The sequence below is a fragment of the Leptinotarsa decemlineata genome, unplaced genomic scaffold, assembly GCF_025532065.1.
Source record: "Leptinotarsa decemlineata unplaced genomic scaffold, Ldec_3_MD MMD2_tig00000576_RagTag_RagTag, whole genome shotgun sequence".
Classification (NCBI taxonomy): domain Eukaryota; kingdom Metazoa; phylum Arthropoda; class Insecta; order Coleoptera; family Chrysomelidae; genus Leptinotarsa; species Leptinotarsa decemlineata.
Window position 1 is genome coordinate 184,287 of NW_027412551.1, and position 25,044 is coordinate 209,330.

The window sequence follows — 25,044 nt, forward strand, 5'->3', positions numbered from 1 at the left end:
TTAAAAAAGTTGCATTTGGTGCTGGGATAGTCCATAAAGTGCGAAATGTATTGAAGAAAGCTGGTGGGAATCAATTTGTGACGAATAATAGCAAAAAAGCTATCACTGTGGCATTGCAGGCGGCACGTAAATACCTTAAAGCTGCCGGTGGAAAGAAGAAAATCCGCACACCACGCATAATTCCTGTTCCCAAGATCGGTGGACTTTTACCATTGATACCAATTTTTGCTGGACTATCCGCACTAGGAAGTTTGGCGGGAGCCGCTGCTGGTATTACCAAGGCCGTGAATTCGGCAAAAGCCAGCAGAGCGGCTTTAATGGAAGCCAATCGTCACAATAAAACCATGGAGGCTGTAGCATTAGGCAAACGCGGAAGTGGAATATATCTCAAACCATACCGTAAAGGTTTAGGACTATATTTAAAACCATACAAAGCCACAAACAAAACAAAAAACTAATTGAACCCCTACCTCAGAGGCCTCTTACTGATCTCGATCTCAGTTATTATGCACAAAAAATGAAAATTCCACATTTTCGTGGTGTTTTTATGCGTGATAGATTACCATCTTCAGGTCCAAAACAAAACGAGACAGCTATTGTTAATTTAGATGGAATAAGTGGACCAGGAACACATTGGGTGGCATATAAAAAATGTGGGAAAGAAGTCACATATTTCGATAGTTTTGGAGATCTACCCCCACCATTGGAATTGACTCGATTCTTTCGAAAATGTTCGAATGTAAAAATCAAATATAACTATGATCGACAACAGAAATTTAATACAGTTCTCTGTGGTCACTTGTGCTTGCAGTTTCTCTCTAAATAATTTTCCAAATAAAAATGGATTCAACACCAAAACTGGATCGGGAGGCTATCAAGGGAATGGGGTTTTCACTTAGAATGTTTTCAAAATATGGTACCTTGAAAAAAATGGATAAAGTGATGCTTGCAAATATGCCTAAGGAAGTGATACTTGCATGTGTTGCACATGAGATTGCATATGTTTGGGAAAAGTTGCCTAAGCATCTGCAAGATGACATCGATATAATGAAACATAGATATTGTTATGAGCACCACCACCACGATCAAAATTCAGAATCGGATGTTAATGACGGTCCTATACCTCGGAAATCTATGTGTTGTATTTGTAATATAGAGGATGTGAATATTGGTATCAATAAAAATGATACTTATTACAATACAACACCTTCCAAAAAGTGTAAATTGTCTCAAATGTGCTGTTGCTGTGTACAATAATAAATTGAAATGTGTTTCAAAATATTCATCAGTCATGTCACGAAAGTTCGAGCTACAAGCTGTCGGGACAAGTGTCTTGAGTGCGGATTTTTTTCCACCAATTGAATTGGATAGGAACAGTCGTTATGGATTAGGACTTTTGGGATTCTATGGGTGCAATACAATCAATAATATAACTGAAGCTAATAACTTAGTTAGTTTTAGAATCAGTAATGACAACTCATCGATACCCCAAAAGTTGACAATTGAAATTCCATGTGGTGCTTATGAAATAGAAGAGATCAATGCCGTCATACAGAAACATATCATGTTCAGATTGTTTCATGATAAAAAACCAAATGATGTCGTTGCAGATGATATTTTCTATCTACACGCCAATAATAATACATTCAAATGTGAAATGCGATCCAAATATGAAATTGATCTGACACATCCAAATTCAATAGCAGAAATGATGGGGTTCGCTCATGAAATATTTCCACCAAATCAGATACATGAATCATCATTACCAATAAACATTACAACTGTGAGACTTATCCGCTTAGATTGCAATATAATATCTGGTTCATATATAAATGGTGAAGAATCCCACATTCTTTTCTCATTCGATATTGATGTTGAACCTGGCTACAATCTCACTAAAGAACCACACAGTATTATATATATGCCTGTCAGTCCAGAAGGTCGTCAATTGATTCACAACATTACAGTGCGTATTTTGGATGAAAAAAATAACCTTATCGATTTTGGAAGTGAAGAAGAGATTTTCATTATTTTGGAATTGAAGAAAATCGAATAACTGTTGTTATGGGTTTCATTTATAATAGACAAAATCGCATTGAACAATCCCAAACGAGTTGCACTATCAAAAAGAAAGGTGTGCATAAAAAGAAGCTCATTCCACAAGTGTATGCTAAACAGTTAGCACATAACGCTCTGTCTGTGAGTGATCTTAAATTTTTGAAATCGATTGGATTGAAAGTGAGAAAATAACAATGGTGCTCGAAACAAACAATGAAAAGTTGAATATATTCAATGAACCAGTGCTCGATCATTCTCTCATAAGTTTACATGAGCACACATATAAGCCCTATGGATCACCGCTATTCAGGAATTCGGATGAAATCAGAATTGCAATCAATAATCAAGATGTTATACTAGATATTGCCGAGAGCTTCATTTACATAGAAGGTAAATTCACCCCCAAAGATGTAGCGAAAACATGCTATCTCTCGAATAATGCAATTGCATTTCTCTTTGACGAAATTCGTTATGAAATGGGTGGTGAACAAGTGGCTGTTGTTAGAAAACCTGGGATAACATCTACAATGAAAACCATGATATCATTTGGACAATCTCATGCTAACACATTATTGACATCTGGTTGGGGACTTTCACAATTGAAGCAAGATATCTTGGATACAAACAGTCATGTTTTTAGTGGAAAACTACCACTGAAATATTTGATGGGTTTTGCTGAAGATTACAACAAAAGTATCTTGAATGCCAAACAGGAATTGATTTTGATTATCGCTCGATCATTCAAAAACTCATATATAGGTGAGGTTGATGCTGATTTGGAAATAAATAAAATCGAATGGAAAATAAGGCATATTGTACCAGATGATAAACACAAGCTCAAACTTTTGAGTAGAATAAACAAAAGCGGTCTGAATGCCAAAATCAAGTTGGCGTATCGTATGTGGGACCTCTATGAACTACCATCATTACGTGGGACTTCTTCAGACATATGGGCCATCAAAACAACTAACGCATTGGAAACTCCTCGTTTTGTCATCATCGCATTCCAAAGTACTACCACATCTGAAGATAGAACACAAGATATTACAAAATTCACAACTGCTGATATCAATAGTATTCGAGTATACTTGAATTCTGAAGTTTATCCATATGAGCGTTGGAATTTGAATTTCGATAAAAAACTTGATGCTCCTGCTTATTATGCTTTTGAGAGTTTCCAGCGAAGTTATTATGATAAAGATATGAGTGAACCTCTGATGGACATTGGACAATTTAGAGAGAATCCACTATTCGTCATCGATTGTTCCCATCAACCGAATGCAACAAAATCATCAACTATTGATATAAAGATTGAGTTTGAGACGAGGAAGACCAAGTTTCCAGACAACACTAAAGTATATGCATTAATTTTGCATGATACAGTTTTAACATACAATGCATTGGATGGTTCAGTTCATAGCAGATATTGACACTTTTTTTTCACTCTATCATGTACTGTTTTATGATCTTTTTTTTTTTATTTGTAACTGACTTATATCATGTATTGTATTTTATATCATATTTATTGTTTTGTAATCATTTTCTATTGTATTTCATCAGATTTAAATAAATAAAACATGAAAATAATACAAAGTTTTTTATTTGACATTATTTATGATTTACAGGAACATACAGACTATCTAAAATAACTTCTTCCTCATAATCATCATTTTCGCGACCATCTTCAATTTCCTCTCGATTTTCATCATTCAATTCAAAGTGATGAATAATCCATTCTGGCAAGTATGGTTGGAGGCTATACAGGAATCTTCTTAGGTTCAGTTCAATCATAACCTCACAAAGTTGCCACAATTCCAATTCATTATCCAAAAATTTGTTGCAAACTTCTGCACCACTCCAATAGTTCTCAGCATCACGAAGGCATAATTCGATTTGTTTTTCATCATAGCATACACTCATATCATAAACGCTTGCATGTTCGGCTCCATCACCCAACACCTTCAATTTAGACGACAAATGTTGAACCGATGATTTGAGATCTACAATATCGACCCAATCTTGACTTGCGTACTGCATCCACATCTTTAAATGGTGGAACTGAAATCGAATAAAAAAAACAATAAGCAACCTCCAATTTTTCAGTGATATAATACTCACATTCCCATTTTACTTGTAGTTACAAAGTGAGTGTATTCAACTAAGTTAGTAATGTTTATATTTCCATATAATTATCATCTAATATATGAATATTAATAAAACAATAAGAAATTCATTATAATTACTATTATTATTCAATCATATTGAATTTGACTAGAGTTATCGTTTTCACACCAAAAAAACTTTGTAAGCTATGACCTAAAGAAATTCACTATAAATTATTACTATTATTCAATCATATTGAATTTGACTAGAGATCGCGTTTTCATGCCAGCAAAACTTTGTTGGCTCTGTCCTAAATACATCATCGTATATTTACCACCTGATGAGTTGATACAAGATATATCGTCATCACTGAATTGCAACGAAATACGTTTTGGTAGCCATGTTTTAAATAATTTATCATTGCTCACATCTTGCAAAGTTAATAAAATTGATTTACCAAATCGTGTAGAATAAGTTGACATATTTTTAATTATGTACACTTCATCAATTGGCAATGATGATAAGGCCTTTTGCTCTAGTATTTCAACCTCCTGTACAATCAAATTATTAATTTTATTCAAGTCTACTTTTGAAACGGACATGATGAAAATATATATGAAAATATAAACAATTTCCAACAGACAAATACACTCACCGTCTTCCTTCTATTACGAACTGAATAACACTCTACCAATTGCTAACTGCTGCAGATATATTCGTCTACTGATTTCATAGTGTGCCAGGCATTTCTTTTATATTAAACAGTGTGAGTCACCCCCACCATGAAACCGTGAAAGATTCACATTGCTAGTTGCTATCCACTAGAGATGCCTGACGTCACAGCCAAGCCCATCTCCCAACTTGATGCGATAACAGTTGCCGGTACGAGCAAGCAATGGTCGTTGCGGTCTCGGAGAGGGTAGACGCTAGGCAAACGGTCCTCGGCTGCCGTTGTGTCACCATCGATAGCGGGGCTAGAGCGAACCTTCATCGCTTCGGGAGAGGTGAGGGCAGACCGATGAATACGCATTACTCTGCCACACGTCGTGGAGTGAACATGTCGCTCTCTAGCCGTTGAACGGTTATTGCTGTGACGTCACTCCACTACTAACTTGGTGCCCTAACACCGATGGAGCATTTATTACTTGGAGGATCTTCGAAGTATGCAGACGTATGTTTGTACATAGACAAACAAGCACATGATGAAACCCTGTACCGTGCATTCTTCTACACACACACACACACATAAACACACAAAATCTCATATGAAAAAAAAATCTGAACGATCCATGCACCAGACACTTCGAAGTCACAACGCCTTGACTTCACTGCACAACAAAAAAACTTCACCAAACAACAACCAATAAAAAAAGCAATTAATACGTCATAGTGGTGGGGGGAGGCCGAGAATCAGCTGTAAACAACTACTGTTCTGTACAGGAATTGCATATCGCATATTTCTTTCTTGGCCTTCGCCAATTAGCGTTATGTTTTTATGTTCCATGGTTAGCAAACATCTACAGAATCCGTTCATCTCTTGAATCTACAAAATATTGCTGTTCTGACAAAATAGAGTCATGTCTGTTCAAAATGTTGAACAATGAAACCCTAATGGGATACTTTCTTGAATATTGTGAACATTTCCTGAAAATATACCACTTTCAATTTGAACATAAAATATCGTTCTTTTAATATAAATTATATTTTTATAATCAAAATCATCACAAAAAAATCAGTTGTGCCTATTTTTATGTTATTCTTTAATTACCAAAAGCGGTAGCTAAATCCGCATCTAAAAAATATCAGTGCTAGTCATTCACGTTGTTTTTTTTTTCAATATAAATGTTATTGTCGGATGAATAATCAAAACATAAATGCATTTCGAACTTTCAGATACTCGCTGCCCGAATTTCATCAGCAAAAAATAGAGCCGAAATGAGGACACAATCCAACGTCACCGACAATGCGGACGAGGATGAAAATATAGATTTTCTCAAAATTCCCCAAGAAGATTTCATTCCACCGGTAAACTCTCAAAGTGTGTCCAAAAATTGATGAAAGTGGTTTTCAAGCAGGGTGTTTTTGATTTGTAGTGTTGAAGAATATTAAAGGTTTTATGAATTTGTGGACTTTCATATATGACTCACCTTGATTTCAGATATCAGAAAATTGCGACTGAATTATTCAATTGTTTAGATTTAATTTCTAACTCACTGGTAGTTGGCGAACTATAGGCTTTGCAACGGATTGCCTATGGACCTTTCGTTGATGATTGATCTGTTGTTTGAGTCTATAAACTTCGTAAGAGTCAACTTCGTAAGAGAAGTTGACTGCTGTTTGATCAATTTGATCAAATATTTTATGATTTTCTGCTGAATTATGTACAAAAACGAAAAGAAAATACCTTTTTTTGGTATAAGATTTGCTTTTGTATTAGTTATAGTAATAAAACTCATTTTTGAATTTTTTATTAATTTCAATTATTTTTGATACATTCAAAAATACCACGCGATCAAGGTGGGGTTTTAACGTTCACACAGTGCTGATAAACGGTACTAAAGTGATAAACAACGATCAAGCGTTTTGTACAAATCTAGAATAACTTAAAATGTCGTCGAGAAAGTGTTAATAATATGTTAATGCATTTTGTTATATATGTGGGCAATTTATCAGAGTTCCAAATGTAAAATACGAATTGAATACATCTTACGTTCTCTGTGGAATCTACGAAACATAATTTGACTCTCCGGTACGGAACCAAGACAATACATGGGCTCTATATGTTGCTTGTAGCTATTGTAAAAGATGTTTGGAAGGTAATAAAATTTTAACTAAATGTTGAATTGAATAAAATAGACATATTAATTTTTATTTCCATATTTTAGGTTGGTATCGAGGTGAGAAAAGGTCTATGAAATTTGCAATACCAAGAATCTGGCGAGAACCAAAAGATCATGTTATCGACTGATACTTTTGCATTGTGAATCCGAGCAAAAGACGTAGAGGTAAAAATGCAAAACCTCTCGAATATCCATATCTTGAATCTTCTTCTGCTCCAATCGCACACGATCTGACACGACCAGTTCCTGAGCCACCGAAAAAATTATCACAGAAAAGTAGCTCATCTCTTAGTTCTCATAAAAATAATTTCGATAAAGAGTTTTTATCGACACCAGAACAACCAAAATATCATTTCATCACCACAGAATATTTTAATGATTCGATTAGAGATTTAAATTTGTCAAAACAAGAAGCAGAGCTTTTAGGCTTTCGCTTAAAACAGTGGAATTTGCTGGATGATGTTGATATCACGGATTAGCGGACAAGGCATGAAACATTCTCAACATTTTTGACAAAATAAATTTGACTCTGTTTTTGCAATGACATAAAAGATATGTTTGAAGAAATTGGCATACTTTGTGTTCCCAGCGAATGGTGTTTATTTATTGACAGCTCCACAAAAAGCTCAATAACAGTTTTATTACACAACGGAAATGAATTCCCATGTCTTCCAATTGCTCACTCAGTACATCTTAAAGAAAATTATGAAAGTGCTAAAATTTTGCTAGAATCTATAAAGTATCGTGAGTATAACTAGCAAATGATTGGATATTTTAAAATGGTAAGATTTTTTATGGGACTTCAAAGCGGATATACAAAGTATCCGTGTTATTTGTGCTTATGGGATACCAAAGCGGTTGCTGAGCATTATACTCAACGGTCATGGCCTGTAAGAACAGAACTTTGTGTCGGGAAAGAAAACGTGAAATTTGAGCCAATTGTTGAAGCGGAAAAAATGTTAATGCTACCTCTGCACATTGAGTTAGGGTTGATGAAACAATCTGTTGTTGAAAAACTCAGAAGTTCCGATTTCATCAGAAGCAAAGGTTAAAGCTGGGATTTTTGTTCCCAACGCTGCTGAATCGTACTCAAAAAGCGAGTTAGAACAGTTTCAAAGCAGTCGCTTCTGGATTTCTAGTTGAGAATATGCTAAACAATTTTGAGGCCATGGGCTGCAGGATATCATTAAAAGTACATATGCTGCATGTTCATTTAGATAAATTCAAAAACAACATGGAATCGTATTCAGAAGAGCAAGGAGAGCATTTTCACCAGGACATTATGAACTTCGAACAACGTTATCAAGGCCAATACAATACAATGAAAACTATTTTGTGAGTTATTTTGATAGTAAAACTCAATAAAAATGATAAAAATGTTTATTTGGATGTTTTTATTCTCAATTAAAAATCAAAACCACAGTTTTTGAAATATATCATTAAAACAGTTTGCTAAATAAAAAAGCAAACTTTTTCGTGCAGTATATTTTTTGTTATCGTCTAATTACGACCTAAATAATTGAATTGAATGCTTTAAAGTTGAAGTCAAATTTTATGCTAATTCGTGTATTAATTGAGTTACTGTAATACTTTGAAGTTAAGAAACAGTTGCAATTAGCAACGGTATATATAATACGATCGACAGGTATGATTGGAACTCCTAACAAGTTGGCATTAGTTGATGATTTTGCATATTGCATGTTACTAGTGACCAAACATTACAGTTTTCCTAGAAGTTTTTAATGAATATTGCCTTAGAAAATCTACTATAACCACGTCTTATTCAATCTACGGAACAGAATAGTTCGAATTTTGCATCCATGATTTGCATATTGCTGAATGGTACTGGATCAGGAACATCTAGTTGGCTGTTTGCAGTCAAAGTTGTAGAAAAAGAAATAGAGAAACTTTCCATTGCTATCTCGAAACATTTTCGAATGCAAATATTTTGCTTTTTGGAACCCTATCTCATTATAGCAACGGTAGCCCGTATTTAGGGGGGAAACTAGGGTGGTTCGATATAACGGGAGGCTCTTCAACATATCGCCACCAGTTCAACTGAATGGCAAAGGTTGAATTTGAAAATTATAATATGATATACAAAATATATTCCAGCAGTTTGATGAAAATATGAGCAAAGTAGAAAGCGACCCATTATGCGTTTATGAACAATCTTTAATTGAAACTCACTTTCGATTCATATAAAAATATGAATTTAGATTGAAACTGCTCTTTTCTTGGAAACTAATAGGTAATTAGTAGCTGTTGAAATAAGTTGCTTGGTAGAACTTCTTTCTCTAGATGGCACTTGGTATGAACATTTTCAACCAATTTCATGGTGCAAGGTTAGTAGCCAGAGTCGATACCAGCTATTTTCGGCACAATCCAGTTTGACTGTGACACGCCCATTTCCAATGAAAATAAATAAGGCAATACATTTTTCCTGTACATGGTTTTTAAGCTGATATTTTTGAACTTTGTTTGGGTTGAATGATGGCTTCTAGCCAATGTATATTAAATACGGTTATAACTGTTGTTACGTAATTTATCAGCTTTGAACTGTACAAAAAAAAACTATACCAAATGGTTACGTAAACAAGGTGAAGTAAAGGGTTATGCTCACAGCTAGCCTGAACAGGGAGAGAGGGGTGAGTTCCTGAAATACTAGGTGTCACTTTAACGGGTGCCAATAGATTCAAATATTTAACCCTGACTCAAAATGAAGAAATTAGAGAAATTGAATCTATAAGATCTACTCTAAAAAGTAACCAATTGATAATGAACTTTGGCAGGTAACAATTAGAAAGACTTCGGTATCAATTTAATAGAAATATATTATATACTGGCTTAGGTATCTATACATATATAATGAATAAAACAAGATTTAAAATGGTTGGGGGGGTTTTGTGCACTTAGAAAACTCTCATGAGAGGGAAGAAGAGGAGTGGATGAGATCTGTATTGTACCTAGGTCTTCGTCCAGTCCCCTAAAGACATTACGCAAAACTTACGTAACTAATACAAATGACAGAAAACATTTAAACAATATTCGCTAAGAGTAATTCCCCGTTGATGATTACTAAAGGCAGATATTGGCCCGTGGAAGTTACGGAAAGCAAAATAAATGATCAAGAACAAATTCCGCTATGCGGTACTTAGCCAGATTTCTGGATTGTACGGAGTACTGCACTTCTTGGAACGGGCGTTCACTTATATCCTTACGAGGCCACCATGAATATAACGGTATTGCGACCAGCGAATATATTCTCTTCCGAGTAATTTTTATTTCCTCGAGATGATTTCAATATATGGGGTTAAACGCCTCCGATTACCGATTCCCTAATAATCTCGAGACGTTGACTTCCTTTTCCACCAAAAAAAAGGACTGATATATCTAAAATCCTCCCTAGAGACAAATCGACAGTTGATAATCCAATCCGACGAATTATTCAACCAAATATCACTGTCGAAAGGAACACTGATCAATTAAAACCGCCTAAAGCGTAAACTATGCAATCGACAGAATTCAGCGTTCAAGACATTCGAGTCATTTTCTGAATAAAAAAAAACTCTCCAATCCCTTTTTTGTTTCCGATAGTTCCTATCGCTACAAACAAAAGGTTTCCTCATTTCATCGATGATGTGATATGAAAGATAATAAATATGTGATATGAAAGATAATTGAAATGTATTCCTGGTTGCCTACCTTTTAGGAGTTTTTATAAAATTTTACGGATAACGTAACACTGTTTCTACATGATAAAGGCAATAACTAAGCCACTATAGTTGATTATTTACCTACCAATAGCCTCATTACAAATATATTCAGGAATTCAAAATATATGCATATCGAGGGACACAATACAGGCAAGAGAGTGTTAGAGACGAAATCATCGTTTTAATCATCATTGAAGAATTTTGACAGTTTTACATGACTTAATATTTTTCATATACCACTGTCCCGCATTACTTGCATTTTGATTTTTCAGGACATCAAGTAACTTGGATAGTTTCTCATGAACCGCATTCGAGAAAACTTTATTTTTCTCAAACTCATCCCCTACTATGAATTCCACGTCGCTCATGGGCTTAACGAATATGAATCCCTCTCCAGTGACCCAGCTTTTGGTCCATTTTTCAAGATAATTCATTTCCAAGTTATTAACATTACTGTTTCCATAATAACGGAATGAATCTTAGAAAATTCAAGAAGAACGGATCCTAATAGTCGTGATCCTGGTCCACATAACTCCTTATAGCAGTACAGATCGTGCGATTATATAGTTCAACAAAATTTGCCTGGTGGAGGCTGAATGCTGAGTACCAAAATCCAAATTAATAGTCACGTACAAATTTGAAATTGACTTACTGATGAATTGACGGTCATTAAATATATTGTGGCACATTCCATATTTGAAACACGTTGTAGAGAAATTTCTCAATCGGTTTGCTGCTTTTTGCAGCAGATGCAATTAGGTTAATTTGGTGAACCAGTTAGTGAGAACCAACAAAAACTGGTATTCACTGGAATTCTTTGCTAATGGTCTCATCAGATCTATTGCCATAACTCGCCACGGAAACCCCACTTTCTTCTCTCAACCCACTATACTAAGTTTTTCCCTATTCACACGCTATAACATACTACGCATCTTTCACCAATAGTAAATGAATGTTTGTTTTCATGAAATATGTTCGCAACCCAATTGATTATCAGTGGACTATTGATAATAATAACTATTATAAGGGGTATATTTCAGGGCGATTTCCTCAGTCCCCTTCTCTTCTGCATCTCACTTTTACCATTATCCGTTGCACTCAGAAATACTCGAGGGTATAACTGTGGCACCCCCGGAAACCAGAGACACAAGGTCACCCATTTGTTTTATATGGATGATCCTAAATATAATGCCTCTGGAGAAAATGATCTCCATCAGTCCTTGAGGGTGGTTGGAGAGTACACGCATGCTTTCGGTATAAAATTCGGGATAGACAAGTGGTCCATCTCAAAAGAGGACGATGCGGGGACTACGAAGAGGATGTGCAGCTCGTAGATGGAAGATCTTACACAATTTGGATGCCGGACAGACATATACTTACTTACTTTGGGGTGGAACAACGCCACTCACAAGAGGTAACAGCAGTGAAGAACTCCTTCTGAAGCATGAATCAGCACAAACTTCGAGTGATCGGGTCATCGGAACTGTCGAGGAAAGTTGCTGCAACAAATATGCTTGCCGTTCCAATTTTACTCTACTTGTTTGGAGTAGTGAAGTGGACTCAGGAGGAGCTGTACCAAATCGACGTAAAGATCCGAAAAATTATGCATCTCTATAGAACTTTGCATCCCAAATCGTCCATTCCACAGACAACAGGGACGCCGCGGACTTTTGAATTTGGAGTGTCCATATGATAGAATGATACTGGATGTAGCCTATGAAGTCGTCAGGACTTCGGGTCCCCTTCTCTGCATGGTCCGCGACAGTGAAAGTTCAGGAGTTGGAGCATTTCTTTTTAGGGCAGCTGCCTGAGCAACTGATGAACTTGGTTTAATTTTCGACACTGAACGATGTGATCACAACTCTGTCACCGATTTGGAACCCGTTCAGCAAAAAGCACATATAAAAGCCGCAGATATCACCTCACTTCTGCGGAAACACAAGAATAAGCCAATGCATGGGGTCTTCTTTAATAACATTGAAGACCTTAGCTTATCAAAGCGCCTGACTTTCGCATTCCTCAGGTCGAGTGGTTTTCCAGGATGGTGTCTTCAACACCTTAGTCTACCACAGTGACGTGATGGATATAGATGTTCCTGTCACAAGATGTAGGGCCTGCCGCGAGGCGTCGGAGACCCTAATGCACTTGCTATTGCATGTACAGCAAATGCGGTCTCGGGCTAGGTAAATCGTCATACCGCGGCCCTAAGAGTGCTATATTATCATCTTTGGTATTGACGAGACACTGGTGTTGCCCTACACTCCGGGGGATATTGAATTCGTTATGGGGAATGAGAAGTGCCGACTTCATTGGAACTATTCGTTATTCACTCTCAGGCTCATACAAGCTGAAAGCCTGATGTAGTCCTTCACAACCATCAGAATAAGACTATATTTGTCATGGAGTTTTCTGCTACTGGCGAAACGAATAACGTCCGAAAAGAGGAGGAAAAACGGATGAAATATCGAGTTTTCTCTTCGTAGTCCGCATACTCTATCCAGACCACTCTGTCAAGATGGTTGTTCTGATTATTGGAGCCCTGAGTGGAATGATGCCCTCTCTACTCTCGAACCTTAGAATCATACCGGCTTGCCGCACTAAGGCAGACATTTTAGCCGGATAGATGCAGAAGGCTGTCATTCTTGGCTCACTGCTCTTGCTCGGGGCACATGATTCTTGGACCCAATGATCACTTACCCTACGGTGTGGGGAGTGATCGTTGGTTGATAATACTGGCGCGCCCTCCCGAATGTATAGGGGCTTCGGGGGATAAGGCCTGACCAGCGCATACTACGGTTGAAAAAAAATTATAATAATAATGATGTTTATTTCAAAAACGTATAAAAAGATAAAAAATGAACATGTGACAAACACAGAAATGAACATGACAAGTCACTGAAGCTAATAGAGCTCGTGCGTGACATTTATTGAATTACAAGTATAACAATAAAATACAATTTGAAATTTTTGTGAATGATGTCAGTTAAGATAAAATAGAATGAAACAGTTGGAGTAGTTCCTGAATATATATCAAAATATCACTGCCTGAGTACTCATATTGTCAAAATCGGTTGAGTAATGTCAATTTAGAAAAGTTTTTGTGAATATGTTAAAATTAGTTAATTTTTTTCTAATAATCAGTGGATCTGATGTATGCAACTCGTAAGTTAGCGCAGAAATTTTCAGTATATGAGATCATTGAAAACTGTTCTATCTATTTCTTATTATAGAATTTGTAGAATGTTTACGATTTGAACTTTTTTTATATTATCGGTAAGCATATTATAAACTTTTGACACTAAGAGTTCCACTGACCATTGACCAATAGTTTTTTCATATGGCTTCCAATTGATACATTTACTTTTTGTTCTAGTGTTGTGGTAATGTTCAATTGTTTGCAATTCTATTTTATTTCTGTGGATATTCATCAAAATTCGATAAGTGAATATTTGTATTACCCATGTCAAGAATGTTATTTCACAGAAATAATGGATCGCTGGGATAACTAATATTTTTCCTGTAAATTATCACCAAAGTCCACTGTTGCATAAAGTTTGAATTATGTAAATTATATGGAGCTACGCCACCCCATCCTAGTAATCCATATGATAACTGGGATTGTACTAATGCAAGACATCATAATTATTCCTAAGTAAATGACCTATTTTTTTCCAGAATGTGTGTTACTTTGTTAACTACCAAAGGACCTAATTCGGGTACACTGATTGAATATGATGTGAATGGTTAATAGTGTGATTTTCCATCACACACACCTTGAAGAACTCACTATTCCATCGATTTCTATTACTTGTTTTCGTTCTGACAGATAGCTTTTCATTGATTGGTATACGGGCCTCTTAACCTATAGAATTGAAGTTTTTGCAGAAGGCGTTTGTGACACACTGTATCGAATACTTTTGATAGATCAACAAAAACGCAAATTAAAGGATTTTTTTTGCCTTGGCTTTGAAGATATCAGTAGTTAAAGCATATATCGCATCTTTTGTACTTCAACCTTTCCTAAATCCAAACTGGTTGTTGGAAAAAACTCTGAATTCAATGAAGAAAAGAGAAATGAAACTTTTTATGTTTTTTACCACTTTTATTTGTAACTAACGTTACTGCAGTATAAGTTTAAACATGTTCGTATAGCACGAAACTGCAGTAACGTTTAGTTATAAATGAAAGTGGTAAAAAACATAGAAAGTTTCATTTCTCTTTTCTCCATGATGATTTCCTACCACGTAGTAACGGCTACATCCATAAATTTATTCAACTCTAAATTTGTGTATAGGATTCCGGATTTGACATGATTTTTTTTATTCTTCTGTCTACACAATTCACCATTGAGGAAACAGCTAGAATATCTTTCGAATTCTCAGAGGCCGGTAGAACTGGACACCATGACAAGGCTTCTGAAGCTACGTTATAACTTACTACCTTACCTGTGAACAATATAAAAAAAAATGGTTATTCATTGTGTATTTTTTTTATTATTCAATGGAACCACAATACGAAATGGAATAATGAATGAGAAAAATTGAAACCGGACACCTGGAACTAAATATGCAAAATCGTATCTATGAGTATCAAAATATTTCAGGAAAATCCAAATGACATGACATGTCGGATGAGTAGATGTAGTTTTTCAAAATGGCCTCCTAGATCACTTGATATAATGCCCTTAAATTTTCATAGCGATACAAAATATCCATTCCCGAACTCATCGATATAGTAGAAATTTTCTTGAAAACATTAGAAGGGATCTTTTTCTGTGATCAGACTTCATTATTTTTGATGAGCGAATGGTGAACATTCTAAATATTCATTGAGATAACCAAGATTGTGTTTTGAATGAAATTTACAGTTCGGTTACAGATTCTTGATATAATTTAAAAATGGTAATCACTCAGCAACGGCTAATCTGAATTGGGATAATGAATTAAACACCAAACCTTTATTTTCAACACCTTGACACGTGTTTCAATCACCAAGTAATCATCTTCAAGAAAAAAATTAAACTGATGGAACCTGTTTCATACTGTCTGGAACAGAAAGTTCTAAATAGTGCATTATAAATGAAAACATGTTGTTCAAAGAATCACAATCACACAATCACAAATATTGGAAAATAATCATTTTTGTGAAGGAAATCAGAGTTTCTCTGTAGATCTGCCTGATATTATTAGTTGAAGTGTTTTACACATGTTTGGAAAAGGCAAACAGCAACCACCAACTCAACAATCACCGATTCAAGACCCAAGAAAGAAGACGAATATATTTGAGAATGCATTTATAACATATTTTGTCCTTGTAGTAATATGGGTGAAACTTCTAGGCCATCAAAAGTACCAGAAAATGAACATATAGATTATGAGTAGGCAATTGAAATAATCAAATTTCAACTGTGACGATCAAGTGGAATGGAACGGAGCGATGAACCAATGAACCTTACTCTAAGGGACGCAGACTCAAAAAATCAGAGTACATCCTTATATCTGGAGATAAAAGTGTATTTCAAACAGCTAATTAGAAATGTATTGTACTTGGCCACAAATTATTTGGAAAGTAGCAAAATTCAACAGACTGATATTAGAGATCTCTTACAAATCGAATCAAAACTCGATCAACAACATTGACATATTTCACTTTTCAAAATTCCTTCAACATCTATCAAGGAAGATAGAAAATCATTCGAACTGAAGGAAAACTGCACGTTATACTTGATGATGCATTTCATTAGTTAGGACTTTCATTCTCTAATATGATATGAATTGATTTGAAATCCCTGAAAGAATATATAAAATATTTTAAAAAATTGCTGAAAAATAACAATTATATTAATCAAAAAAACTGAAATTACAATAAAATACCTACAATACAAACTACAAACAAATAATTTGAAAAAATAACTATTAACACGAGATGGAAATTGAATAAATTATTAACAAAAAATTAAAAATGAAAACTGAAAGATTCCAAACCAAGTTACTATACCATTTCATTAGTTCGAACTTCCATTGTCTAATATATTATAAATTGATTTTAAATCGCTGAAAGAATCTGTGAAAAATTAAAAAAATATTAGCTGAAAAATAACAATTATATCAAGCAAACAAACTGAAATTACAATGAAATACAATACAAACAACAACCAAGATTTAAAAAAAATTAACCAATAACACGAAATGAAAATTAAATAAATTATCAACAAGAAATGAAAAATTGAAATTGAAAGATTCCAAACCAAGTTACTATACTATTTCATTATTTCGAACTTCCATTGTCTAATATAATATAAATTCATTTGAAATCTCTGAAAGAATCTGTGAAAAATAAAAAAAATATATTAGCTGAAAAATAACAATTATATTAGGCAAACAAACTCAAATTACAATGAAATACAATACAAACAACATCCGAAAAATAAAAAAAAATAACTGTTAACACGAGATGAAAATTAAATAAATTATTAACAAGAAATAAAAAATAAAAAGTAGAAGATTCCAAACCAAGATACTATTCCATTTCATTAGTTCGGACTTCCATTGTCTAATATAATATGAATTGATTTGAAACCCCTGAAAGAATCTGTAAAAAATTAAAAAAAGATTAGCTGAAAAATAACAATTATATCAAGCAAAAAAAACTAAAATTTCAATGAAATAAAATACAAGTAATAACCGAAAAATAAAAAAAGAAATGAAAAATAAAAATTTAAATACTCCGAACCAAGTTACTACTGCTAATTTGTTATTTTTTACAGATTTTTTCACGGGTTTCAAATCAATTTATATCACATTAGACAATGGAAGTCCGAACTAATGAATTGCAACATGAAACATTGTCAACCACCTTCAAACAAATACTTGATGATGTTGAGATGAGTATCTTAGCATTTTTTGATAGTCAAAAATATAAAATATATAATACATTTTTTTATCGAGGTGAACTTGAAGTTTGTCCTTTCTGCACCTGTTTCTCATTATTATATTCATTTCGTCATATTGTGGAAGGTGAGAATTCCCAGAAAAATCCATAACTCCGTTTTTCATTTGAAAAAAATTAATAGTGCCTCCTAGATGATGAATGAAGCCGCACCGTTGTTTTTCCTACTGAAAAATACTGAAAATCATTTGTTTGAAAGTGGTTCCATGGATTTCCATCAGACTTCCATAAAACGAATAAAATAATCAAGTAAAACATGAAAATTATCACACAGTAGAAAAAATATAAATGAAAGTATAGGCAAAACATTAAAAAAGATTTCAAACCAAGTTACTTTACGATGTGTTGATTATTAGTATCCACAATCGTCGTCGGGTGAAGACTGGACTATTCCTATAAGACATGACTATTCATTCGAGCGCTTTCACCTATTCCCTCGCTCCGCTTCACCGGCTTAGCGGGATTTGACCGTTTTTCTCGCTTGATTACAGGTTTCTATATGTTGCGAGTCTACTTCGTTGGACAACATCTATGCAACTTCTTTGAACTTTCTCTTGAACCAGTGTTCTTCCCTGAGGCTGATCTCAGCTTCGTACCATTTGATGTTATGTTGATGAGTCAAACATGCTCTGCTATTCTCAATTTGCTGGTTTCCCCTCGCTCTCCACATTTTATTGCCTAATATAATTGTTATTTCAGCTATTCATTCTAATTTTATTTGTTATTTCATAGATTTGGAATCACAGACATACAGAAAGAAAAAAAGGCTATCCAACTTTGAAAATAGACATGAAACATCACTGAAGCTTTAAAGCTTGTGCGTGGTATAGATTGTAATATTTATTTATCATAGGATACAACAGTAATACATTAACAGTATTATTAGAAAAACAATTTTATATTTATATATCTACATAAGTACTATTAAACTGATTTCATAATTTTTTTGTTGTTTTCTTTTGTTTTGGTTTTATTATTATTATCGTCAAGGTAGGGTTTTGGTGTCTTATTTTGGTAGGTGGGTTGTCAAAGTCAGGTATATGTCGTATTTGAATGATTTGGAGTGTGAATGTTTACTGTAGAAACTTTGTGGTTATACAGTGTCAACATTAAAGTGCGCACCATGTGGGAAACTTGTTTGTGCTTTGAATTTAACTTAAAATGATGCGGCCAACTGCGACCCACTGACGTTCAGTGTTTGTCAAATTCAACTTTGTTTTTGAAAAAAATTGAAAAAGTGCATTTCTAGATCGAATTTAACAAAACGTTATTTGAAAAAGTTGTGTCTACGGCAATTTTATATCCATATGCCAAATTTCATGCAACTAGGATAAAGTTAACGTTTTGCTTATTTTTGACAGATATCCCCTCTATTTTAAAAAACAAGTTCGGTTAACTGTCATTAATTCATGTATACATAACAAACTCATCATGGAGTTTTACTTTTCTGATAAACTTTCACTTATACGGAGATTTTTAGACAGGAATTAAAAATGTGCTATAAAAATTTTAACATGACTGATGCAAAGTTTCAATCACTTGGATATTTTCTTAAACAAACGTCAGTACCTTCAATTTTGAAAAAGCAGACACAACTCAAAAACTGTAATAAGTATTAATAAAATTATTAGAGTTGATATTACAATAAAATTTCAATATTCAGTATTTACAGATTATTTAGAAACACTAACTAGGATGCTTAATCACGTTGAATGAAATTTTTAGGTAGGTCTTGATAAACAAAATGCATGCTATGGTAGTGTAAACTTGTTGATTTACTTGTCAAATTTTTAAGTTATTGTTGCAATAATGTTGTCTCTTCAGGAAAGAATAGAAATGGTTTTAATATGTGGTGAGAATACACCATACCGGCAAATAGGTAACATTTTTAATGAACGGCATCCAGGAAAAAATGTTCAACATACTACTGTGTCAAGGATAATGTAGAAATTCAGAGAAACAGGATCCGTAGCAAATCAATTTGAGAAAAAGCACACTCCAAGTAAATATGTTGAGGGGGCCCAACTCAACATTTGTTCAACAATTATTGAACACGGGCAAACGAGCATAACCGATATTATAAAAAATACCGATTACAAGAGAGAAAGTGTTAGAAAATGTTTATTAAAGAATAACACATTGAAAAAAAGAGATTTTGATGTCCTTTTGGGGTTTTCATTCTGGTTTCAAGGAGAGAGAGAAGAAAATGTAAATTTTATGGACAGATGAGGCAACGTTCTCTTCAAATGAAACGGTAAATTCCCAAAATTACCGATGATGGGCCCAAGAAAATCCCAATTTCACAGTTGAATGTGGTGATCAGTATTCCTTCAAAACTATTGTATGGTGTGAGATACTTAACGACCAAATAATTGGGTCATTTTTCTTCAGGAAAAATTTATCATTCGTCGGTTATCTCAACCTTTTGAATAATGAGGTTAGTGAAGTTTTAGATGATGTGCCTTTAAATATTAAATACGACCTATGGTATCAGCTTGATGGCGCACCAATACACCACACGGTTGCTGTAAAACAGTCCCTCCAACAAATGTTCAGAGGCAAAGTTATTCGACGTAACTGGGAAAATTATTGGCCACCTAGATCACCCGACTTGACTTTTTCTTGTGGGGTTACCTGAAACAAAAAGTGCACCGAAGTAGACCATTCACTGATATACAACATCTGGAAAATACCATTCGCGAGTGCTGTGCAAATATAAATTCCCGATGTATTGAAAATGCAGTTATAGATGTCAGTAGAAGGACCATAATTTGTATTGAACGTGGAGGACGACATACTGAAATGTAGGCTATAAGTGTTTGACAACCTCATTTAAATCAATAAGTAATTTTTTGTACCCATTTGTATTTTCTATAATATTATTGTTATTTAAAATTTATAATAATAATAATAGTTCTATCGAAATTATTTGCATTTTTTTTATTTGCCTTTGCTTTTTCGAAATCAAAGGTTTATTTAAGAAAATAGCCAAGTGATTGAAATTTTGCACCAGTCATGTTGAAATTTTTATAGCAAATTTTTAATTTATTTCTAAAAATGTCCGTATAAGTAAAAACGTATCAGAAAAGTTAAACTCCATGATGAGTTTGTTATGTATACATGAATTGATGACAATTAACCGAACTTGTTTTTTAAAATAAAGGGGATATCTTTCAAAAATAAGCAAAACGTTAACTTTATCCTAGTTGCATAAAATTTGGCATATGGATATAAAATTGCCGTAGACACAACTTTTTCAAGTAAATTTTTGTTAAATTCGATATAGAAATGCACTTTTTCAATTAAAAAAAAAAAGTTGAATTTGACAAACACTGAACGTCAGTGGCTCGCAGTTGGCCGCATTATTTTAAGTTAAATTCAAATCACAAACAAGTGCCGAAGTTGAACTCCATTGAAACTTTTCGAAAAAAAGTTTCCCATATGGTGCGCACTTTAATGGTGACACTGTATAAGGTTATTAAATATGTTTCTATCTGTAGTGTTCATCCATTGTTTTACATGATATTTGAAAAAAGTATAACATTATAGATTTGGGGTTTTGTGGCAGTAAATTGTATATTCTTGGTGCAAGATATTCTGCTGAGCGTTGACCGGCTGTTTTTTCGCAGGTTGGAACTTTCATGTTTTTATTTTACATTCGAGTTCCATAACGGTGGTCAATGGGTGTTAACTTGATTTTATTTTTACGGATATACATTAGAATTCGTTGAAAAAATATTGGTCTTATATCAAGAACATTGGTCTCTGAAAATATCTTGTCACTGGAATATCTTATGTTATTCTTCAACATTATTCTCAGAATCCATTTTTGTATGATACTCAAATTATGTATAAAATTTTCTGTTATACCTCCCCAACCTAAGATTCCGTAAGAAACCTGAGATTGCACAAGTGCATGGTATAGTTTTTTCAAGTTTTTTATATCCAGGAATTCCACTAAGTACTTGAATTTTGTGATTAGACCTCTTAATTTATCTTTCACATGCTCAATATGTAAATCCCATCTCTATACGAGAGTTGTTTTCAATGTCCAGGGTTCCCAAGTTTGGAAGGTGATTTGGGTGAGATGTGAAAGGCTAATAATATGTTTTTTGAGTATTGACTGTTAGTTTGTTGTATTTGAACCAGTCACATATACTACTCAGGTTTTGTTCCGTTGTTGTTTTCAAATCTGTCCATGTTTTCCCCTTGTAGATCAATGCCATATCATCTGCAAAACTGATGAGTTCACCATCAGATGGCAATGCCATCAAACTATTCATATACAGTAAATAATAAGGGTCCAAGCACCGATCCCTGAGGTACACCGTAAGTGACAGTCCTAAGATTGCTTTTCATTCCTTCAATTTCAACTGTTTGTTTTAGATCTGATCAGTAATCTTCCAGCAATTGGTGTGTAGGTCCTTTTATGCCGTAGGAGTTGAGTTTTTTCAATAGTCTCCCGTGACATACAGTATTGAATGCTTTCGATAGATCTACAAAAATGCCTAATAAAGGGATCTTCTTATCTAATGCATTTTAGATTTCGGAATTTCGAATTGTTAGGGAGTGCGTTAGGATCAGAGCTCCGGACAGCCCTGGACATTATCTTGTTGGGAGTACTGGATGGGACAGCCCTGAATATCACCTGATAAGTTTACATAAGAGGATGATACATTCCTTTGTGTGTTGAAATATGTTTAAGTGGGGCAGTCTGAAACTGACATTGTTGTTGAATAGACTAATAAATGTTATAAAGTTGGTGGTGTTATAAGAGTTTCAATATCGTTGTTAGCCAGTGAGGCATTCCTAACAGAATCATATCAGAATCATATTAGAAAATGAAAGTTCAAAGTAGTAAAATTCACTAAAATTCATGTTTTTTACGTAAAATTGTTCCGTTCAAAATATAAGTGAGGTCTTTTTCCGTCTCAGCATGTAACCTATATCAACTATGCGAATTTAGGATGATTTTGATTCTGATTTACTGCCAAATATCTAGATGTTATGCTTGGTACTCACTGTAAAATAATTTCAATCCAAGAGTAACCTTTCGCATTTTCGTCATCTTTTATTCAGATTCAATACACTTCCCAACCTGTTCCAAACCGACCGTAAAAATTAAACATCTCCGTAAACGCTCGTAAAAATTCCACAACTACAACATCAAAAAACATCAAGGAAAGTTTTTCGGTTCATCTTAATATTCATCTTTATACAATTGTAATTAACATTATATTTATGATACCCGTAAACTTTTCAGTGATTTGATTAGCTCCAGAAAAATTAAACTTATGTCAATTGAAATTGAAACAAAAATGGCATCGACGAATTGTATAATTTCACTGGAGTTCAACTGGGAAAATTTTAATAAAATTTCTTTTATGTATAGTATATAAAACAACTTTTTATTTATTAACATCATTTACAAACTAATTTGTTATCGAGAATAGTAAATATTACAAAAGTCTCATCCACGAGTATATGTTGTACAGTAGGGTTTCCAGCAGAGTGTTCAACTCAAATTACCCGATTATGGCATATTCAGTTGATTGAGATAAGCACCCTGTATTTCGTGTGCGTGAATCGTTACATTATGAAAGTCCAAATGGGGTTAATAATTACAGAAATCAAAAGAGATGTACCATTTATTTACGACTACCCATTTGATTTCCTCACATCGATAAATGAAATGAATGCAAGTCACAATCTGGATTCATGAAATAGTTACATATAAAAGATACACATGGGGTTCATATGGAAGCAATCTACAAGAATAGTCAACGTCATTTTCCTCTTTGAACTAGCTAATTGGTGTTTATCTGATTATATTGTGCTATTTCTACTACACTCAATTATGTGTTGCAAAATCTTCGACACACAGATGGAATCCAAAAAATAATTACAGTTCCAAATGAAATGTGGCTCCCGAATTATCATGAATACTACTGAGCTTTAAAATACTGTCAATTTCAATATACACAGAAAAATGATTCTTTACTTCTTGAATCCTGTTTTCAGTTCATTACTTGAAACAAATAAAATGAGTATATGGTTACGCAAACACACTGATGAACCTGAATTTTGTTGAATATGAAAAATTCTCAATTTTCATGGTACGAATTTCAATACCAATAATCCATTGATAACAGAGTTTGTAACTTGAACTGCTTGTTAAAGTCAGTAACCCACGAGTAAACCACAGTTGTAGTTTCTTGAGCTCTTTTCAGTCAAGTGCATTCTTTTTACAATATGTTTTCCGTCTCGACTGGTTCGCAAGATCCAGGCTGCCTATTGAGTAGAGGTATTTTAATCTTCAAGTAGCATATCAAAATCAAAATTATCTTTTTCCACCTTGACAACCCATGGAAATTAAAGTGACAGTTACAAAAGAAATCCGATTTATGTATCCTGTCAGAGGTTTACTCAGAAATATTTCCCAACTTCTAGTGTTTCAATCGGCAAATTTCACCCGATCAATTCAAACGGATCATGGCTAAGGTTCAGGATAGCAGAAGTTAAAGATATGCATCGCGCAAGACAAAGCATAATCACACAGTGCCCAAATCATACGAAAAACTTGAATTATTTTGAAACAAGAACCGGGGCTTAGCCTAGTAACATCACCGATATGAGACTAATCGAACATTTGTAGAATGTTATTCTCGTATTCGATAATAATTTCACCCGCATTTGTATAAGATGTTGATATTCTGCTATTTTTATGATTCTTTTGATTGTCGTACTAAAAAAAACATACGAAAAACTTGAATTATTTTGAAACAAGAAGCATGGCTTAGCCTCCTAACATCACCGATATGAGACTAATCGAACATTTGTAGAATGTTATTCTCGTATTCGATAATATTTTCACCCGCATTTGTATAAGATGATGTTATTCTGCTATTTTTATGATTCTTCTGATTGTCGTACCAAAAAAAACATTGGTTTTTCAAACTTTTTGTTACTCAATTTGAGGAAATGAAGTGATTACTGGTAATAAATCAGAAATCTCCATCCTTCTAACCAATGTTTGAAAATTCTGAAACTAATTATGACTAAACTATTAATTGAACAATTGAATCTACTCCTGAAACCGAAAGAATTACCGTGTTTAACACCTATATGTTTCAATAAAAAAATCTGAAATCATACGGTACTCAACGATTTTTTCTAATCAATAGTTTATAGCCAATTTACGAATGTAACGCCAAAGGCAGTTCTTGGTTGATTTCTGGTCCTTAAATGCGATAATGATAGTAAACATTTCCTAACACGTAAGATTTTTGAGTTATGTTTTTTTCACAAAAAATTAATGAACACGACATTCCAAGTTTGCTTTTCCTCTAAATTTAGGAAATTGTTTAAAACCTGGCAAC

At 34.0% G+C, this 25,044-nt stretch overlaps 1 protein-coding gene and 1 pseudogene across 1 annotated transcript in view; both read left to right on the top strand.

Annotated features, from left to right (window-relative positions):
* LOC111502935 (uncharacterized) overlaps positions 1-6,303 on the top strand; it is a 53,606-nt gene extending 47,303 nt beyond the window's left edge. Inside the window, exon 4 of the mRNA XM_023157120.2 lies at positions 6,055-6,303. Coding sequence (XP_023012888.1) covers positions 6,055-6,216 — 162 coding nt within the window. The 3' untranslated portion in view covers positions 6,217-6,303. The remainder of the gene's footprint in view (positions 1-6,054) is intronic.
* A 466-nt stretch (positions 6,304-6,769) lies between these two features.
* The window catches only part of LOC141481954 (uncharacterized), a 32,366-nt pseudogene continuing 14,091 nt past the window's right edge, over positions 6,770-25,044 (top strand).